We start from the raw sequence: 19,189 nt of genomic DNA, 5'->3' as shown, positions 1-19,189 counted from the left end.
CATAAATGGAACATGGAGCATCCAACATTGATAATGTAACCAGTAAAACTCAATCCCTGGGCTGGTCAGGCCTTTCCAGATCCATCCATTGCTGTAGTGACTTCTAAGCACCAAGAACCTCTGGATAAATCTCCCCTCCCATTCTTATAGGCATAAAACTGGCTGCAAGATTACTCACTGGGTGGATAAAGCAGAATGTTTTGGACAAGCCTATTGGTGCCAAAATTATTATGAAATGTAGTTAAAAAAATCACTTGTGGAATTATCCCCTACTCGCGACAATTAGAAATAACCCGGAAATAATCGGATTTAAGGCGGGGCAGGAGGAACATAAACTTTCAGCATATGCGGATGACGTACTGTTTTATATAAGTAACCCTAAAGACTCACTGTCTAAGATAATTAAGGCCCTGGACGATTACGGGAAACTATCAAATTTCAAAATTAATCAAATAAAATCCTTAATATAAATGTAGGTACGCTAGAAGCACAACTAATCCAAGAACAAAGTAAATTTAGGTGGACTAAAGATTTGAAATACCTTGGAATAAAACTGGCAAATACTTTAGATAAGATATACCGCTTAAATTTTATTCCTTTACTAAATGAAATAAAAACTGAACTCAGAAGAGCAAGTAATAGACCGATCTCTTGGATAGGCTGAATAAATGTGTTTAAAATGTTTATTCTTCCAAAAATTTTATATAAATTCCAGATGTTGCCGATTGAAATTCCACCCAGTTATTTAAAAAAATTAAAATCACTAATGAGTAAATATATATGGAATAATAAAAAACCTAGGATCTCCCATGGGGTATTAAAACAAGAAAAAGGGAGGGGAGGATTGGCGGTCCCGGATTTACAATATTATCATCAGGCGGTAGTACTATCAAGAATTGTCGAATGGATGAGGGAAAAAAAAAAAGAGGAAAAAAGATGGGTTAATTTAGAATATACATATAGTAAAGCACAACTAAGTAAGATAATATGGAACCCTCCAAAAAATAGGGCACTAGATATAGACACAAATGAGTTAACACAGATTGCACTGAAGATATGGGATAAGGTGTATAAAAGATTAAACGGACACTATAATTCACCACTGATAACCTTAAAAGATAATGAATACTTCCCCCCGGGTAGAAGGGTGATAGGAGGGAATTGGATAAGACTCGAGGGGGCACAAATAAAAGATATAATTAAAAAAGGGAAACTTCTTTCACATGAAGAGTTAGTGCACATGGGATTCATGAAAAGGGATAGGTGGCGTTATCTCCAGCTGACCCGTTTCATAGAAAAACTACCCCAGCCGATTAGATCTGAAGATGAATTGACAGGGGTGGAACAATTATGTATAGCCGACAGGGCGAAGGGCACAATCTCAAAGCTATATGGGCTATTGATATGGGCCAGCTGGAGAGAGGCGCCGCCATATATAAATAAGTGGGAAAGGGAATTGGGGTCACAAAAGGGTAAAGAAACAATCAATAAAATATTGAAAATGACACACTGTTCGGCAAGGGATAATAAAACAGCTGAGATGAACTACAAACTTATTTCCCGTTGGTATAACACTCCGGATAAGTTATCCAAATACCAACAAGGCGGGACCGCCGAGTGTTGGCGGGGTTGTGGAAAAACAGGAACCATGACACATATTTGGTGGGAGTGTGCCAAAATTAAGATATATTGGGAAAAGATCCTTCAAATGATAAAGGAAATAACTCAAATGACATTGAAACCTGACCCCTGGATAGTACTCTTCCATGGTACAGAGGGCGGGGTTAAACAATATCAGGATACAATCATCCCGCATCTATTAAATGCAGCGAAAAAACAGATTCCCAAAAAATGGCAAGAGGCAGATTGTCCAACAACATGGGAGTTGGTAGATGCGGTAGAGGAAATATATAACATGGAAAGCCTGACTCTGAGAGAAGAAGAGGAAAGGGTAATATTTACAAAAAAATGGAGAGGTTGGAAACAATTTAAGCGAGACTGGAGTTATTCCGCACAATTAAGACCATAAAGACTAGGTTATTAGGAGTAGGGACACTACTGACATGGGAATAGGGGAGGAGGGAGGGGGGGGTTGTAAAAACTTAGTGAATAATGGGAGTAAGATGTAAGAATAGTTTTAAGAATATGAAATAAAAGTTATATAAACATTCTTTTAAATTATATAAGAAATCAATAAGAAAAACGCCACAATGATGTGAAGATTAATATTAAGAGACAACAATGCACGTCAAGTTGATTTATAGTCTCTGGTGAAGATTCGCTGACGTGGTAAAAATAAAATAAAAATCACTTGTGGAATTATCATTTGAATTGTTCAGACAGATTAGACAAGAGTAGATTCCAGAGCTCTTAAGCCATGTACACACGGGCGGACTGTATGGCCAACTTAGTCCGTCAGACAATCCGACGGACAGTCCGTCCTACTTTCGAATGAACGGACTTGACCACACACGGATGCACAAACAGTCCGTCGAAAGCTTGCGCGATGACGTGTACAGCACGTACGACGGGACTAGAAATAGGAAGTCCAATACACAGCAATGCAACCTTTCGCCGTGTAAATCCTTTCTGAGCATGCGCCATACTTAGTCCGTCCAACTAGCCTACTGACGAGCGGATTGTCCGCTGAAACCAAAGTATGACGGACAGTATTTCGGAAATTCCGAAATACTTAGTCCGCCAGATTGCACGCTGAAAAAGTCCGCTGAAGCCCACACACGAGCGGACTGTTCGCTGAAATGTGTTTCGACGGACTAAGTTGGCCAGACAGTCCGCCCGTGTGTACGCAGCTTTAAATAGAAACTCTGCAAAATCCAAAATTAATAGTCAGTACCTACACATACTGTGCTTCTGACTTTTAACAAACGGATACTTACCAGAGTGTGGAACTCAGCGCTATCTAACCCAGAGCCAGTTGTTTGTCGGGCTATGGCCCTCTGATGCTGCCATCTTGTATATGATAGCTGGCTGTGACTTCCTGCAGTCTCACAGTCAGCTCCCCACTGTGCATGCGTGAGACACTGCCATACCTCCCAACATTTTGAGGTGAGAATGAGGGACACCTACTAACAAACGTATGTAGGCATAGGACATGCCCCCTCCTACCACACCATCTTAGAAGGAAAATTAACCAAAAAAAGATGAAATCCACAAGGACTTTTTTTACCACTACTATTCCTTTATATTGGCTTTTAAAATGTACAAATGCAGTAATTTAGAAATTGGATGAAAAGGTTTAGCACTGGGCAACACCTTTTGAAAGGTAAAAAGTGCATTTTATACACAACTATATGGATCAGGCCAAAATGAGGGACAAATGAGGAGGAAGGAGTGACAGAGGAACATTGCTCCAGATCAGGGACAGTCCCTCAAATTCAGGGACAGTTGGGAGCTATGGCACTGCAGCACTATGAGACTAGTCCCGCAGCCTCCTGGGACTTGCGATGTGGCAGGAAGTGAGGTTGCAAAGCTGATTTATTTCTTGCCTAGGCCAACAATAGAAACAAAGAAAATGCGGCGCACAAAACAAAAAATATAAACGCATTTAAAGTAATGCATTCATGTGTAAAAGTCCAAAACAGGTACTGAAAGTTCAGTGAATCCACAACAGATCTCCCTCCACCTCATTCAGCAGAGATAAGGATAGTAGGGGTCCCATCACCATCACCCAACACTACAGACCCGTAGCATCAGTGCAACGATAATGCACAAAATAGAAAAGCCACTTTGCTCCACTACTCCTCACAAGCAGTACACTGGAATCAGAAATCTCTCCAATCATGAACAGGTATTAAGATTCCCATGCAGTTCAGCAGTCATGTGGATATAGGAAAATAACAACACTCATTACGCAGATATCTTAAAAAACGATGCCCAATTTATTAAGAAAAAACAATTCCACTCACATTTAAGTTGATTAAAATAGGCAAAACAACTGAAGCGTCCAGCGCTTCAGTGATAGTCGCTGTCTGTCCAGGTCCCACGTTAAGCCAGGCTCTGCGTTTTTTTTCAAAATTGACGGTCTTTTTTTCATTTATAGCGCAAAAAATAAAAACCCCAGAGGTGATCAAATACCACCAAAAGAAAGCTCTATGTGTATGAAAAAAAGAACAAAAAATGAATTTGAGTACAGTGTTGCATGACTGAGTAATTGTCATTCAAACTGTGAGAGCACTGAAAGCTGAAAATTGGTCTGGTCACAAGGGGGGTTTAAGTGCCCAGTTGTCAAGTGGTTAAAACCCCCCTGTTTCACAGTTTTAGTTCAGGGAACAAAGCTCTCATGTGTTTGGGTATGGAAGACGGGAGGTTTAGGGTGGATTGGGAGGGTTTTATTAAGAAATAATAAGCAGAAACAAAAATATTTTGTGGTAGAGCATATACAACCATACAGAACAAGAATATAATATTGCATAGTAAGCTTCACGTACAGTCCATGATGAAAGAACTAGTCAATGCATGTGAATCATACATGTACAATGAGATCCATATGGATAAAATGAGTATTAACATCTCAGATACGAGATACCACAAGGCTCTAAAAAAGAATTAGGTATAATATAGAGAAAGGAAAAAGAGAATCCAAAATCAAAATGAAGTACCGGTAATAAAAGAAATTAAAAAGTTATTAAACCAGGGGAAGGGAAGAGACCAGCACATTTAATGCAGGAGCCTGAATACCGACCATGGTTTCCATTTAGCATCGAATAATGGGATAGAATCATGTAGCGTGTGATAAATCTTTTCTATATGCATCATTAGGTCTATGCGTGAAAGGATCTGATCAAAAGGTAAGGAGGGAGATTTCCAGTTAAATGCTATAGACCAGAGCATGGCCAAACAAATTGAATGAACCAGGCATCTTAAATGTTTAGAAGTATCAGGTGGGGCTTCAAATAAAAGGGCATGAGATATGTCAATATTAATCGTATAACCTGCTACTTTATTAATTAGGTCGAAAAGTAAACGCCATACGGGCTGGATCCGGTCGCATTCCCAAAAAATTTGTTTAAAGGAGCCTGGGCGGGGGCAACCCCTAAAACAGGTAGGGGAAACCTGAGGAAAAATACTATGCAACCGATGAGGTGTATAGTACCATCTAGTGAGTAACTTAATTGCGGTTTCTCTAAGTGAAAGAGCTTTTGAACACTGGCGCATATTCCTCCAGGCTTTGTCCCAATCCATAGTATCGCAATCCAGTTCCAACTCACATTCCCATTTGAGTCTGTATTTCAGTCCTACTGCCTCCACTGCCGACGCCAGAGTTTTATAAAGACCGGAGATAAGGCCTCTCTGTCTAGGAGCCGTGTAACAGATATCTTCAAAGTACCCCGGAGGCGAGGTGTAAGGGCCAGGATAATGTTGAGAAAAAAAATGCCGAATTTGTAAGTAATGGAAAAATTCAGTATTTGGGATTTGGAATCTGGATTGCAACTCCTGAAAGGTGGCAAAATGGGAGTCGATAAGGAAGTCCTCCAAGCCGAGCTCAATCCAAGTACGGAATGCAATTTGGGGATTATGGGCTGATGTGAATCTAGGGTCACCTAGGTATGAGGCCCCCATAGGTGTCTGGGGTACCAAGCTATATTTATCACCATACATATGCCAGAGGCGTAGGCCATCTAGAACAATAAGGTTTGCATGAATATGAGAGCATTTCGGTAAGTAAGGGGACCACATAATGTTTGGCAGAACTCGAGGAAGTATGGATTCCTGTTCAAATTGAACTCACGGTACCCTAGAATTCCTAATGGACCACTGAGCCTGTTGGGAAAATCTACTGGCCAAGTAGTAGAGCCAAATTTGTGGGACTCCCAGTCCCCCGTTTGTAGCAGAACGGTACAAAACGTCCCTAGCAAATCTGGGAGGTTTATCTTGCCATATAAACCTATTGAGATATGATTGGATATTATTAAGATATGATTTGGAAATTCTTATTGGGAGAGACCGGAAAACGTATAACAGGCGGGGGAGAATGACCATCTTAAGAGCCGTTATGCGACCCATAAAGGAAATGTGTAAATTTGACCATGATTTCAGGGTGTTCTTGATTTTAACAAACAACGGAGGGTAATTAGATGAAAATAGTTTTTTATAATTGTTTGACAGAACTATCCCTAAATAGGAGAGGTGGGTAGAAGACCAATGAAAGGGAAAAGTCTGCTTAAGATGGGAGAGTTCCAGCAAGGGAATGCCTATGGGAAGAGCTTCGGATTTGGATAAATTGATGGATAGACCCGAGACATTAGCAAATTCTGATAATACGTTAAATAAATTGGGCAGGGAGATTAGTGGTTTGGACATAAACATCAGGACATCGTCCGCATACATGCAGAATTTGTTCGTTAAGGTTACATGACTGTTATTTTATACCATTTGTTTACAGGTTCACAGGCCTGATAGGCCATCAGGGTGCACAGGTATTATTGAATGGAAGCACAATGTACTCTCATATATATTTATCAGGATTCGCCCCCATCTCTCGAGATGCACAGAGCTCCAAGGTCTGGTTGGCTTCTGGAGCGTTGCGAGAGATGGACGTGCATATTTTTGACCAACACTCCCACATGACTAACTTATGCCTGATTTCATGGAATGTTAGGGGGCTTAATTGTAAAGTTAAATGCTCTATAATGAATGCCTATTTAGCACAGCACAAACCGCATGTAATCCTTCTCCAGGAAACTCATCTCCAGCACTCCCTTAAAAGAGCCAAAATAGCATACCCTCTTCATTCCACTTACTCCACATATGCTTGAGGGACGTCTATCCTTATAACCAAATCAGCACCAATCTCAATTAAACACATTAAAATTGACCCTAATGGCTGCTTTGTGGTCCTGGAACTTCTGGGTAAACCATATACAGTGACAAATATATATGTCCCACCGCCTTTCACCAAGACATTTTTTGAGAAGGTGATGGGCACGATACTGGAGATTGCTGAAGGCCCCTTAATAATAGCTGGGCACTATAACACAGTTAAAGATAATTCTATGGATAGATTTAGATGCTCTATACTACCCCCCGTGCCCCTAGGATCCTTCCTAACTTAATTTGACCTAGTGGAGGCCTGGAGATGGAAACATGCAAATGTTTTGGAATACTTGTACCAGTCTGACTCTCACCGTACATTAGCACATATAGATCTCTGCCTTGTTTCATCAGATATGCTTCAATTGGTGGCTGGAGTCACATATCTCCCCAGAACTATGTCCGACCACTCACCTTTGATGGTGGACCTCATTCTGGGCACACCCTCTTTGAACCGGGTATGGAGACTGAGCCCGTTATGGTTGGCAGACCATGCCATGATAGACTAGTGTTCGGCAGATGAGCAATCATTTTGGGTGATTAACAAAGTGCGTCCGCCCCAGTGGTCTGGAATGTCTTTAAGTCCACTGCCCGTGGCTCATTTGCTGCAGTGATTGGGCGGGCCTGCAAGGCATTACAGTCCAAACTGATGAACGCAGAAGGAGGACTTTGGGGATGCGGAAACTGCTTATTCTGCAAACCCTACCTCCGAAGCACACGCTACATAGCGACACAGAGCCAGAGAATTAGAGCTGGTACTTTTGGAACGCACACAAAAAAAAACTACTATATCAGAATCAATGAATATTTGAACTCGGGGATAAAAATAGCTGCCTACTGGCCTACTTAACCAGGCCTGATTACCAGCCACGCAACATCCCTAGAATAACAAACTCAGCAGGCACAATAATTGAGCAAAACAATGACATTATGAAAGCGTTTGTCACTTTCTACTCCACGCTATATGCTACTAGAGCCCATTATACAATAGTGGAACTAGATGACTATCTTTCAGACATTTCACTCCCAAAACGGACCATCAGGTCTCTGGAACTTGATGCTCCGTTGACGACGGAAGAAATAGGGGAGGCTATACAGTCGTTCGCCAGACATTAAACTCCAGGCTTAGATAGATTTCCCTTTAAGTGGTACATGCAATTTCGAGATCTATTGATCCCACATTTACTATGAATGTACAATTTTGCTCTTAAAATGGGACAATTACCGCCTTCCATGTTTGAAGCACTGATAGTCTTGATTCCCAAACCCCACAAGGATCACCTCCTTTGCGAATCATATAGACCGATTTCACTTATTAACTCGGATGTTAAAATTCTGGCCAAGGTGCTTGCCCAACGATTGAATACAGTAATTACAACCATTATAGGGATTTATGCCTGGACTCAGACTCTTTACAAATATACAAGCGGTTCATTACACGACTGGCTCTTGAGCTGTACTGGCTTTAGATGCTCACAAGGCCTTTAACTCAGTCGAATGGCCATATCTTTTTGAAGTCCTGGCTAAATTCGGATTTGGCACTACCTTTATAAAGTGGGTGCAACTCCTATTCTCCAAACCCATCACTAGACTAAGAGTTAACGCATCCCTTTCACACCCCTTCCTGATAAAGAGGCACCAGACAGGGATGTCCACTGTCGCTGCTCTTGTTTGCGATGGCGATAGAGCCCCTTGCAGCAATAAGATCCAGTGGGGAGGTTAGGGGACTGACGATTGGGATTCTAGAGGAAAAAATATCCTTATATGCGGATGATATGCTGATATATCTGGCGGACCCCCAGACGTCACTCCCTGCCCTACTGGAAATTATCTGGAGTTTTGGCCACTTCAGGGTTCCGGGTTAATTGGGACAAATCCCTTTTGTTTCAGATTGACCAGGAGACACCAATAACACTACCTCCAGCGTGTCCACTACAAATAGCTCACACTTTTCGATATCTTGGGGTCTTGATACAACACCCTATCTCCCACGATTTCTGTACATCCTGAGCAATTCACCAATATATATAACCAAAGCAAAATTTAAAGAGATAGACTCCATAATCACCAATTTTATCTGGAGGGGCGGTGTGGTGAAGATCGCTAAACACACTTTATAGCCACCTACTTTGGAGGGGGGCCTGGCACTCCCCTGTCTCCAAAAGTACTAGATTGCCTCACAACTGGTGCATGCCCATTGGTGGTTCCATCCTGAGGCCAACAATGCAGCTACTCCCTGGAGGCGACCATCCTCACCTCATATGAATCTCTCTCAGAACCTAATACACTGTATGCCGCTTAGGGGGAGGGAAGGAGTAAATGTCCAGGCCATGACCTTGCAGATCTTTTGAATTTCTAAGCTGTTACCACCCAGTACCCATGCTACATCCTCTCCCAACACCCCACTTTGGAGAAACCCATGCCTACCAGAATTCTACCAGAGAACTGACGGGGAAAATTGGTTCAAGAAAGGGGTAAAAACAATTTCACACTTATTTGTAAACACCTCATTCCGCTCTTTTGCGGAATTCCAGAGAGACTTTGGACTCCCGTGCATGACCTACTTTCAATACCTACAGATAAGACATACTACTGCTGCACAATTTGGGCTTCAAAATATAGAGATGCAATCTTCCCCGCTTGAACACTTATCAACCCCTCCCACCATAAATTAGTTTCATCATACTATAAGACTACTCCACTCCACGGCTACTAGGCTTGCCACCATTGAACACAGATAGCGCTTGAACATACCCAGAGCTGGTCCAAGGATTTTTGACACCCTAGGCGAAACCTCCTTTTGCCGCCCCCCCTGGCTCAACCCCTGACTCCACCCTCTTTCCCCTGTCCATGTAAACCCCACCTTTTTAATGAAGTGCCCATCAAATCCAGCCTCACCAGCGCCCATCAAATGCAGCCTTACCAGCGCCCATCAAATACAGCCTCACCAGTGCCCATAAATGCAGCCTCATCAGTGCCCATCAATGCAGCCTTACCAGCACCCATCAAATGCAGCCTACCAGCGCCCATCAAATGCAGCCTACCAGCGCCCATCAATGAATGTTTGCTTGCTTCCATTCATTCAGGAGATGAGATACAGACACAGTCCTGCGCCTCTGACACTATGTGTGAACAGAGCGGTGGCTGCCTGCTGATGCTGAGACTTAAATGCTTGCTGCAGAGTGAAGAGAGTAGGAACACAAGTGGCTGGGCACCCTAGGCCGCAGGGCACCCTAGGCGGCTGCCTAGTTTGCCTAGTGGTAGCACTGGCCCTGGACATACCTGAGCTGACAGAGGAGATCTGTGGTGAGATTCTTCCCCTGCAGATGTCCTCCGTCGTCTCCTCATGGGACAAGGTGATCCAGACCAATTGACTGTATTTCACACCGTATTTGTTATATAGATTGAAGAGACTATCCATCTCCTTTATGCACCCGATGTGGAATGGCCGATGGCACATTCTTTCACCTAATGTGGGAATGTGCTCCAATAAGGAAGTTCTGGTCGGAAGTCATGGCCTTCATCAGCTCTGTAGCTAAAATACCAAACATTTGTAATCCTCTTAGATGTCTGCTAGGATACATTTATGATGAAAATGTATCCAAAAATGTACAATCCTTTATACGCATAGTGATGTTCTACGCTAAAAAAAACAATAACCATGCACTGGAAATCTCAATCTCTACCGACTATAAAGTTCTGGCTTGCTATTATCAACCAAGCAATACTACTATATAAGTTAACGTACGAAGCTAGAGAATGCCCAAAAAAGTTCATCAAAATATGGAACTCCTGGGTCAACTCAGATAGTACAATACCACCTGTCCCCTAGGTTGCAGAAAATAATAAGGATATTACGTTTTAAAGAATACCAGGGACTGAGCCCTGACTAGAATAAACTGTGCTGAATGACACTTTTTGTATGATGTTTCATAATGTATACCCGATCAATGTATTGCACTATGACTGTAGCGATGTTCGCTCTGATTATACAACTGTGTAACTATTATTTTTTATGTTTATAAAACAATAAAAAGTTAACTTTAAAAAAAACTGGCAACAGGTGGTGGAACTTTCTTGGCACTGGGCTCTAGGACACCAGTAGATAGAAAAAATGTAAACTGCGCTAGGATGAATAGTGTAAAAATGACAAAACTAACAAAAATAGGCAGCAGCAATAAATGTGATATGACACCCAACAGTAATAAAGAATATACAAAGCCGCGCCAACCCTCCCCTACATATATAATATAAATACAAATTAAAAACTAGTACAGTTAAGTAATAGGTTTCAAAAAAATGTGAAGGTGACCAAAAAAAGGCAAAAATGGCAAAAAATAAAAAATACAAAGTCCAATTTAAGAAAAATTCACAGGTGAATCCAAATGACGGACATAAGTGTTCTTAAATGACAGCACCACAGTGGTTCAACACTTTCCTAGGCGCGTGAGATACCCGTCACCATATATTGAATGCGCTTACCAGAAGATATATGGAATGAAGCATATATGAATGATAAATGGATGACGTCCAAGTTAACCTTCCTCAGCTGGGTCAGCACTCAATCCCTTAGCGGTGATTCCAAGGTAATAATCTGTTCAGTGGTCTCGATATGTGACACTCAGAAGCCCACAGAAAAAAAAGGGACTGACATAGCGTAATAACGTAGGAACAGTTTAATGAATAAAAGTAATGCACTTACAGGTTTGTAGATAAAATACAGCATATAGGAGCAAATATAAAAAGCCGGCCGGCAAACAGGAGCCCGTCCTCCTCTCCTACAACGTGGTGGCGTCACTGCGTGCCTTCCCAGACGCGTTTCGTCATACCAGACGTTGTCAATGTCCCCATTGACAACATCTGGTATGACGAAACGCGTCTGGGAAGGCACGCAGTGACGCCACCACGTTGTAGGAGAGGAGGACGGGCTCCTGTTTGCCGGCCGGCTTTTTATATTTGCTCCTATATGCTGTATTTTATCTACAAACCTGTAAGTGCATTACTTTTATTCATTAAACTGTTCCTACGTTATTACGCTATGTCAGTCCCTTTTTTTTCTGTGGGCTTCTGAGTGTCACATATCGAGACCACTGAACAGATTATTACCTTGGAATCACCGCTAAGGGATTGAGTGCTGACCCAGCTGAGGAAGGTTAACTTGGACGTCATCCATTTATCATTCATATATGCTTCATTCCATATATCTTCTGGTAAGCGCATTCAATATATGGTGACGGGTATCTCACGCGCCTAGGAAAGTGTTGAACCACTGTGGTGCTGTCATTTAAGAACACTTATGTCCGTCATTTGGATTCACCTGTGAATTTTTCTTAAATTGGACTTTGTATTTTTTATTTTTTGCCATTTTTGCCTTTTTTTGGTCACCTTCACATTTTTTTGAAACCTATTACTTAACTGTACTAGTTTTTAATTTGTATTTATATTATATATGTAGGGGAGGGTTGGCGCGGCTTTGTATATTCTTTATTTCTCTAGGACACCAGTGCCATCTAATCTCACCTTGATTCTTCCTAAATTCGTCAATTAGGTACACACTCTCTTCATGAATCCTCTCCTCCATGGACTTTTTGCCCAGGCCAAAGTTACGCAGTGTGGACAGGGTAAAGCGCCTGTGTTCTTTCCATGCTCGCCCATAGGGTGCAGTAACCAGACCTGGAATAAGATAATTTATTAGAATAATCTAATCTAATCCAATAGTCTTAAGTACAGCCTATCACTTCCATAGCAGTGATGAACGAGTAATGAAAATTTGCTTCACCAGTGCGGAGTCCATTATTTGCTCTATTGGATGAATTTTCTTATTTCTAAAAAAATTATTCTGGTCCGAATCTCTGGGTCAGGGGTTTCAGTTTGCAAAACTTATCTCCCCAAAGGATGTTGTTCAAAGCAAAGGGGAAAAAAGACAACCATAGCGCAATACTGATAATAAAAACGCATTTGAAGCTAAAATCCATCTGCTCCCATTTAGTAAACTTGTAAAACGCATAGAACAATAGGAATGAAAGGAATCCCCTCCTCACCTCACTCTTGCAAACTGCAAACAGGACTTCCAATGGCTTTCTTTCAACAGTGGCTTTCTTCTTGCCACTCTTCCATAAAGGCCAGATTTGTGGAGTGCATGACTAATAGTTGTCCTGTGGACAGATTCTCCCACCTGAGCTGTGAATCTCTGCAGCTCCTCCAGAGTTACCATAGGCTTCTTGGCTGCTTCTCTGAGCAATGCTCTCCTTGCCAGGATAGGTGGATGGCCATGTCTTTGTAGGTTTACAGTTGTGCCATACGCTTTCCATTTTCGGATGATGGATTGAACAGTGCTCCGTGACATGTTCAAAGCTTTGTTTTTGTTTTTTAACCTAACCCTGCTTTATACTTCTCCACAACTGCTCCTTGGCCTTCACAATGCTGTTTGTTCACTAAGGTTCTCTAGCAAACCTCTGAGGGCTTCACAGAACAGCTGCATTTATAGTGATATTAAAGGATAACTAAAGGTTAGTTTTTTTATTTGTTTTTGTTTTTTTTAAAGTCATACTTACCTCCTCTGTGCTGTTGGTTTCGCACAGAGTGATCCCAATCCTCCTCTTCTGGGGTCCCTCAGCAGTGCTCTTGGCTCCTCCTCTTCTCGAGTGCCCTGTAGGAGAGTCCTCTCCCTCAGGGCACTCACAGTGACAATGGCTGTGCTGCTATCAATCTATCCAATCCGGACCCAAGACACCGACTGGAGCTGTTGTGCTCGTCCCTGTCACTGGAAAGACCGGGTTCAGGTAAGAAAAAGGAGGGCGCCCGGCAATGGCAATGTCTGAATCCATGCGACGCTGCACCGATTTGTTGTTTCTGTACTACTTTTGGTTATTTCGGTGTGCGATTTCCATTGACGTCTGTGCAGAAACCATTTGAAATTGCCCCCCGAAGTAGGGACTGACACGCCAGAATGAAATCTTCTGAGTTCAGCTGAACTCGCACAATTTCATTCCTGCAGTCAGTCTGAACCAGGGCTAATGCATAGAATTAAAAAACGAAAAATCAATCAGCGCTAAACACAATAAAATAAGTGAAATAGTGAAAAAAATAGTGAAAAAAATGTTGCAGCTAGAATACTATAGGTCAAAATACCAAATCCCACATTACAAAGTAAAAAGTAACAGTACAGCGCAAATAAATAAATAATATAAATAGATAAATAAATAAATAACACTCAATTGATATAGTGCATAAAACACAAAAGTCCATAAGTGAGAAGAAAACAGGTGTAGTAATCAAGAAGAGTCCGCTTGTGCAGTGTGTCTTCAATCAACGTAACAAGTGATGATGTGATCCATTCACCAATGAGCAAGATGGACTCTCACCTCAAATAATAGAACCCTGATATATCAGACAGGTCAGAAAATGCATGTTCCCATCAAGGGTAAATCACAGCATTCAGCAGACATAACGGAAGTACTCCAAGAATAAATCCTTTTCCATGTCCTCAAATCAATATGATTCCATATAGAAACATAAAAAACAAAATCTAGTGCTCTCCGTTTATACGAATTTATTAAAAAAGAAACAGTAGTAAGAAAGGTACACTCACATTCTGATGCACTGATCTCCAGTGCCGAGTGCTGAGCATAAAAACAAATACAACCAAACGTCCATGCGCGGATCAGTGTAACAGCTTGCGGATGACGTCACGGCTTAGGTCACGTGGTCTGTACGCGTTGCGTCCCCGAAAGTAGGCGGGACTTCATCAGCGGCGACGGCGTGACATCGGACAGCCGCTTTTAAGCTAGTACACTGATAGTAAGCCAATGAGAAAGAAGATTGTGCGCAAGACAGCTACCCAGGGACACACGCATCAAGCGTGACCCCGGAAGCCAGATTTATGCCTAATAAATTGCAGGAGAGAGAGGAGATATTTAAAAAAACTAATATTAGAAAAAAACAGAGGAATGCGCATGAATTGTGCCATTTCAGTAGTAATATACAAACACTACACCTCCAGTTGCCCTCAAATGGAGCATATAGATATAAAAAAATACCAAAAATGACAAAAAAAAGCATGTATTAAATTACCAAAAACACAATCATGCAGTATTTAGCACTGAAGTGGGGACACATATGGGTCTCTCAGCTAATCAGTGCAACCCTGCTGACTAGGGATGAGCTTCGTGTTCGAGTCGAACATACGTTCGACTTGAACATACGTTCGACTCGAACATCAGCTGTTCGTCCGTTCGGCGAAGTCCGAACATTTTGGTCCGTTCGCGCCAAATTCGTGTGGCGCTCACGGCCCACAATGCACTGCGATGGCGCAGTGCATTGCTGGCTCATGATTGGCCAAGCATGCACTGTGACCCCGCATGCTTGGCCAATCGCAGCGCCAGCAGCGAGGAGAGCCATGATTGGCCACAGGCAGGATGCCTGTGGCCAATCATAGCTCAGGCTGTGTAGTGCACGCCCCACACTATATAAGGCCGCCAGCGCGGCGGCGGCCTTGTGTAGTGTGTTGACGTCTGAAGCAGTGGGTGTTCTGTGTACCTTCAACACAGTACACACCGATCATTTTCGGCCGATTTTCGATCTTGCTGTTGTGTAGTGGTTGTTGTCTGCGTGCCCTGACCGCAGTATACACCGCTATATTCACCTCACCTATATAGCTAGTGATCTATCTTTTATAATAGAGCTTGCAGTCAGTAGTGTTACGAGCTTGTGCGTGCTGTCTGCGTGCTCTGTACCCAGTACATACCGCTATATCCACCTACATAGCTGTTCTCTATTTGAGCCCACTTGCCATCTGCAGGAGTTATTGGAAGTTGTGTGTGCCTCCAGCACAGCACAGTATACATCTGTATATACCCCTTTATCTCTGGTGTTCTATAATAAAGGCATCTGCAGGAGTTAGTGGGTGTTCTGTGTACCTTCAACACAGTGCACACCGATCGTTTTCAGTGTGTGCCTCCAGCACAGCACAGTATACATCTGTATATACCCCTTTATCTCTGGTGTTCTATAATAAAGGCATCTGCAGTAGTTAGTGGGTGTTGTGTGCCTCTAGCACAATATACACTACCCAACTGCTTTTTTACCCAACTCCCTTCAGGCCATTACCATGTCTGGAAGGCCAGCAAGGAGAGGCAGACAGGCCAATAAAAGAGGGCAAGCAGACTCTGTGTCTAGAGACAACAGTGCTGGTCGTGGACGCGGTGCATTGTCATCAGCACGTGGCTTGTCCTTCTTTTCGGCAGCTGGACATGTTGAGCCGCAACATGCCAACGACTTGGTAGAGTGGATGACCAAGCCCTCTTCATCCTCCTCATCCTCTCTCACCCAGTCTCAGGGTACTAGCAAAGCAGCTGCCAACGCATCGTCTTCCCTCCTCTCAATGTCATCATCAGTGACTCCTTCCCTAGACCCACCACGTCCTCCTGAGGAGTCTCCTGAACTCTTTGAGCACAGTGTTGGGTACATGCTCCAGGAGGATTCCCAGTGTTTTGTGGGCTCTGATGATGACACTCAGCTAGAGGAAGGCAGTAGCGTGAGCGCAGAGAGAGGGGATGCTCAAGAAGGACAGCAATCTGGCAGTCATGTTCCACAAGCTGCAGCATACTGCCAGGTTTGCTACAGCGATGAAGAGGGAGGGGATGATGAGGGCACTGACTCCACGTGGGTGCCTGGAAGGAGAGAGGAGGAGGAGGAGGAGGAGGAGGAGGCACATGTTCTACGAGGCAGGATGCCCTCCGGGGGCCAGCTTAGGGGCAGCACACCGACTGAATCACACCGCAGAGCTCCGCCTGTGCAGGGCGCTGCCTCTGCGCGTTATTCTAAAAGTTCTTTGGTGTGGGCCTTTTTTGAGACGAGTGCATCAGATCGCACCGCTGCTATTTGCAACATATGTCTCAAGCGTATCTCGCGTGGCCAAAACATCAGCCGCTTGGGCACCACATGCTTGACCAGACATATGTTGACCTGCCATGCAGCTCGTTGGCAAGCGTACCTCAAAGACCCACACCAAAGAACAAAGCGGACCTCTCCTTGCTCCTCATCAGCTGGCATCTCCAACCCCACTAGACCTTCAGTCCTCTCTGAAACCTGCTCTGAGAGGAATGAAGGTGTAGAATTAGGTGTGTCACAGCCAAGTGCTTCCGGGCACTCTGCTAGAAGTACACCCACGTCCGATTATAGCAGGAAAATGTCCCTGCCCCAGCTGCTGGACCGGCGAAAAAAGTTCACTCCCAGCCATCCACATGCCCAGCGGTTGAATGCTAGCTTGGCTAAATTGCTAGCACTTCAACTGCTGCCTTTTCAGTTGGTAGACTCGGCCCCCTTCCGTGAGTTTGTACAATGTGTGGTTCCTCAGTGGCAGGTCCCCAAACGCCACTTTTTCTCACGGAAGGCGATTCCGGCTCTCTACCAGCATGTGGAAGGCAATGTCCTTGCCTCGCTGGACAGGGCGGTCAGCGGTAAGGTGCATATTACCGCTGACTCATGGTCCAGCAGGCATGGACAGGGACGTTACCTGTCTTTCACGGCCCATTGGGTCACTCTTCTGGCAGCTGGGAAGGATGCAGGACAAGGTGCAGTAGTGTTGGAGGTTGTTTCGCCACCACGCCTCCAAAATGCTACTATTGGTTGTGACACACCTCTCTCCTCCACCCCCTCCACTTCTTCTTCCTCCATGGCCTCTTCCAGTGCTCTGTCCTCAGAACCAGCGGTGCTTCGTAGGCGTTCCAGGGGCTACGCAAGTACGCAGGCAAAACGATGCCATGCCGTGCTTGCGCTGGTTTGTTTGGGGGACAGGAGCCACACTGGGGCGGATGTTTTGTCAGCTCTGCAGGGGCAGGCCGAGAGGTGGTTGACGCCACGCCAGCTTAAGCCAGGAATGGTGGTTTGTGACAATGGCACCAACCTTCTCTCCGCCCTCCGACAGGGACAACTGACCCATGTGCCCTGTGTAGCTCACGTCCTTAACCTGGTGGTGCAGCGGTTCTTGGGCAGGTACCCCGGCTTACAGGATGTCCTGAAGCAGGCCAGGAAAGTCTGTGTGCATTTCCGCCGATCATTTAATGCCTGTGCTCGGCTGGCTGAGCTCCAAAGGGAGTTGAACCTGCCCAAGAACCGCCTTATATGTGACATGCCCACCAGGTGGAACTCAACGTTGGCCATGCTGCAGCAGCTGCACACGCAGCAGAGGGCCTGTGCGACTATGGCACCAGGACAGGGTCAGGGGAGCTCGGTTTTTTCTCACCACGCCAGTGGGGCATGATCAGGGATGCATGCACTGTCCTGTCACCGTTTGAGGAGGCCACAAGGATGGTAAGCAGTGACAGTGCATGCATCAGTGACACTGTACCTCTTGTCCACCTCTTGGAGCATACGCTGCGTGGAATAATGGACAGGGCACTTGAGGCAGAACAGAGGCAGGAAGAGGAGGACTTCCTTGCCTCTCAAGGCCCCCTTTATCCAGACAGTGTTCCTGCTGTGCCACCCATCACACAGGAAGAGGATGAGGAGGAGGAAGAGGAGGAGGAGGATGAGTGTGTCAGCATGGAGGTGGAGGCTGGCACTCAGCATCATCAGCAGCAGCAGCAGCAGTCTTGTAGGGATGATTTACAGTCCCAAGAAACACGTGGACTTGTACGTGGCTGGGAGGAGGTAGCTGCGGATCATGTTGTCCTTAGTGACCCAGAGGACTCCGGACCGAATGCCTCAGCTAACCTACGCTGCATGGCCTCCCTGATCCTGCAAAGCCTGCGGAAGGATCCTCGTATTCTTTGGATCAAGGAGAGGGACCATTACTGGCTGGCCACTCTCCTTGAGCCACGGTACAAGGGTAAGGTTGCCGACCTTATCTTGCCATCGCAGAGGGAGCAGAGGATGAGACATCTCCGGGAGGCCTTGCAGAAAGGTCTGTGCAACGCGTTCCCAGAGACTGGGAGGTTACAAACTCCTGGTCCTGGACAACGTGTTGCTGAGGCATCGGTCAGGGTGGAGAAGGTGGCCGTCTGACTGATGCTTTCAGACAATTTTTTAGTCCGCAGCCCCAAGGTATGATCGATTCCAGCAACCATCGCCAGCGTCTGATTTACATGGTGCAGGAATACCTAGGGGCAAGGTCAGACTTGGACACCTTTCCCACCGAAAATCCTCTGGCTTACTGGGTCTTGAGGATGGATCACTAGCCAGAGCTTGCACAGTATGCAATTGAGCTACTGGCCTGTCCTGCATCCAGCGTTCTTTCAGAACGCACCTTCAGTGCTGCTGGTGGCTTTGTTACCGATCACAGGGTGCGCCTGTCCACCGAATCAGTTGATCGACTGACTTTCATCAAGATGAATCAGTCTTGGATCACCCACAGCTA

General features: G+C 44.5%; 1 protein-coding gene across 1 annotated transcript in view; it reads right to left on the bottom strand.

Annotated features, from left to right (window-relative positions):
• LOC143930767 (cytochrome P450 2J6-like) overlaps positions 1 to 19,189 on the bottom strand; it is a 78,528-nt gene that overhangs the window by 37,963 nt on the left and 21,376 nt on the right. The window contains exon 3 of the mRNA XM_077455347.1: positions 12,352 to 12,504. Coding sequence (XP_077311473.1) covers positions 12,352 to 12,504 — 153 coding nt within the window. The remainder of the gene's footprint in view (positions 1 to 12,351; positions 12,505 to 19,189) is intronic.

The sequence above is a fragment of the Lithobates pipiens genome, unplaced genomic scaffold, assembly GCF_037356315.1.
Source record: "Lithobates pipiens isolate NorthernLeopardFrog02 unplaced genomic scaffold, aLitPip1_a1.2 Scaffold_10, whole genome shotgun sequence".
NCBI lineage: Eukaryota > Metazoa > Chordata > Amphibia > Anura > Ranidae > Lithobates > Lithobates pipiens.
Note: the sequence above shows the minus strand (reverse complement) of the source record. Positions and strands in the feature narration are given on the sequence as shown.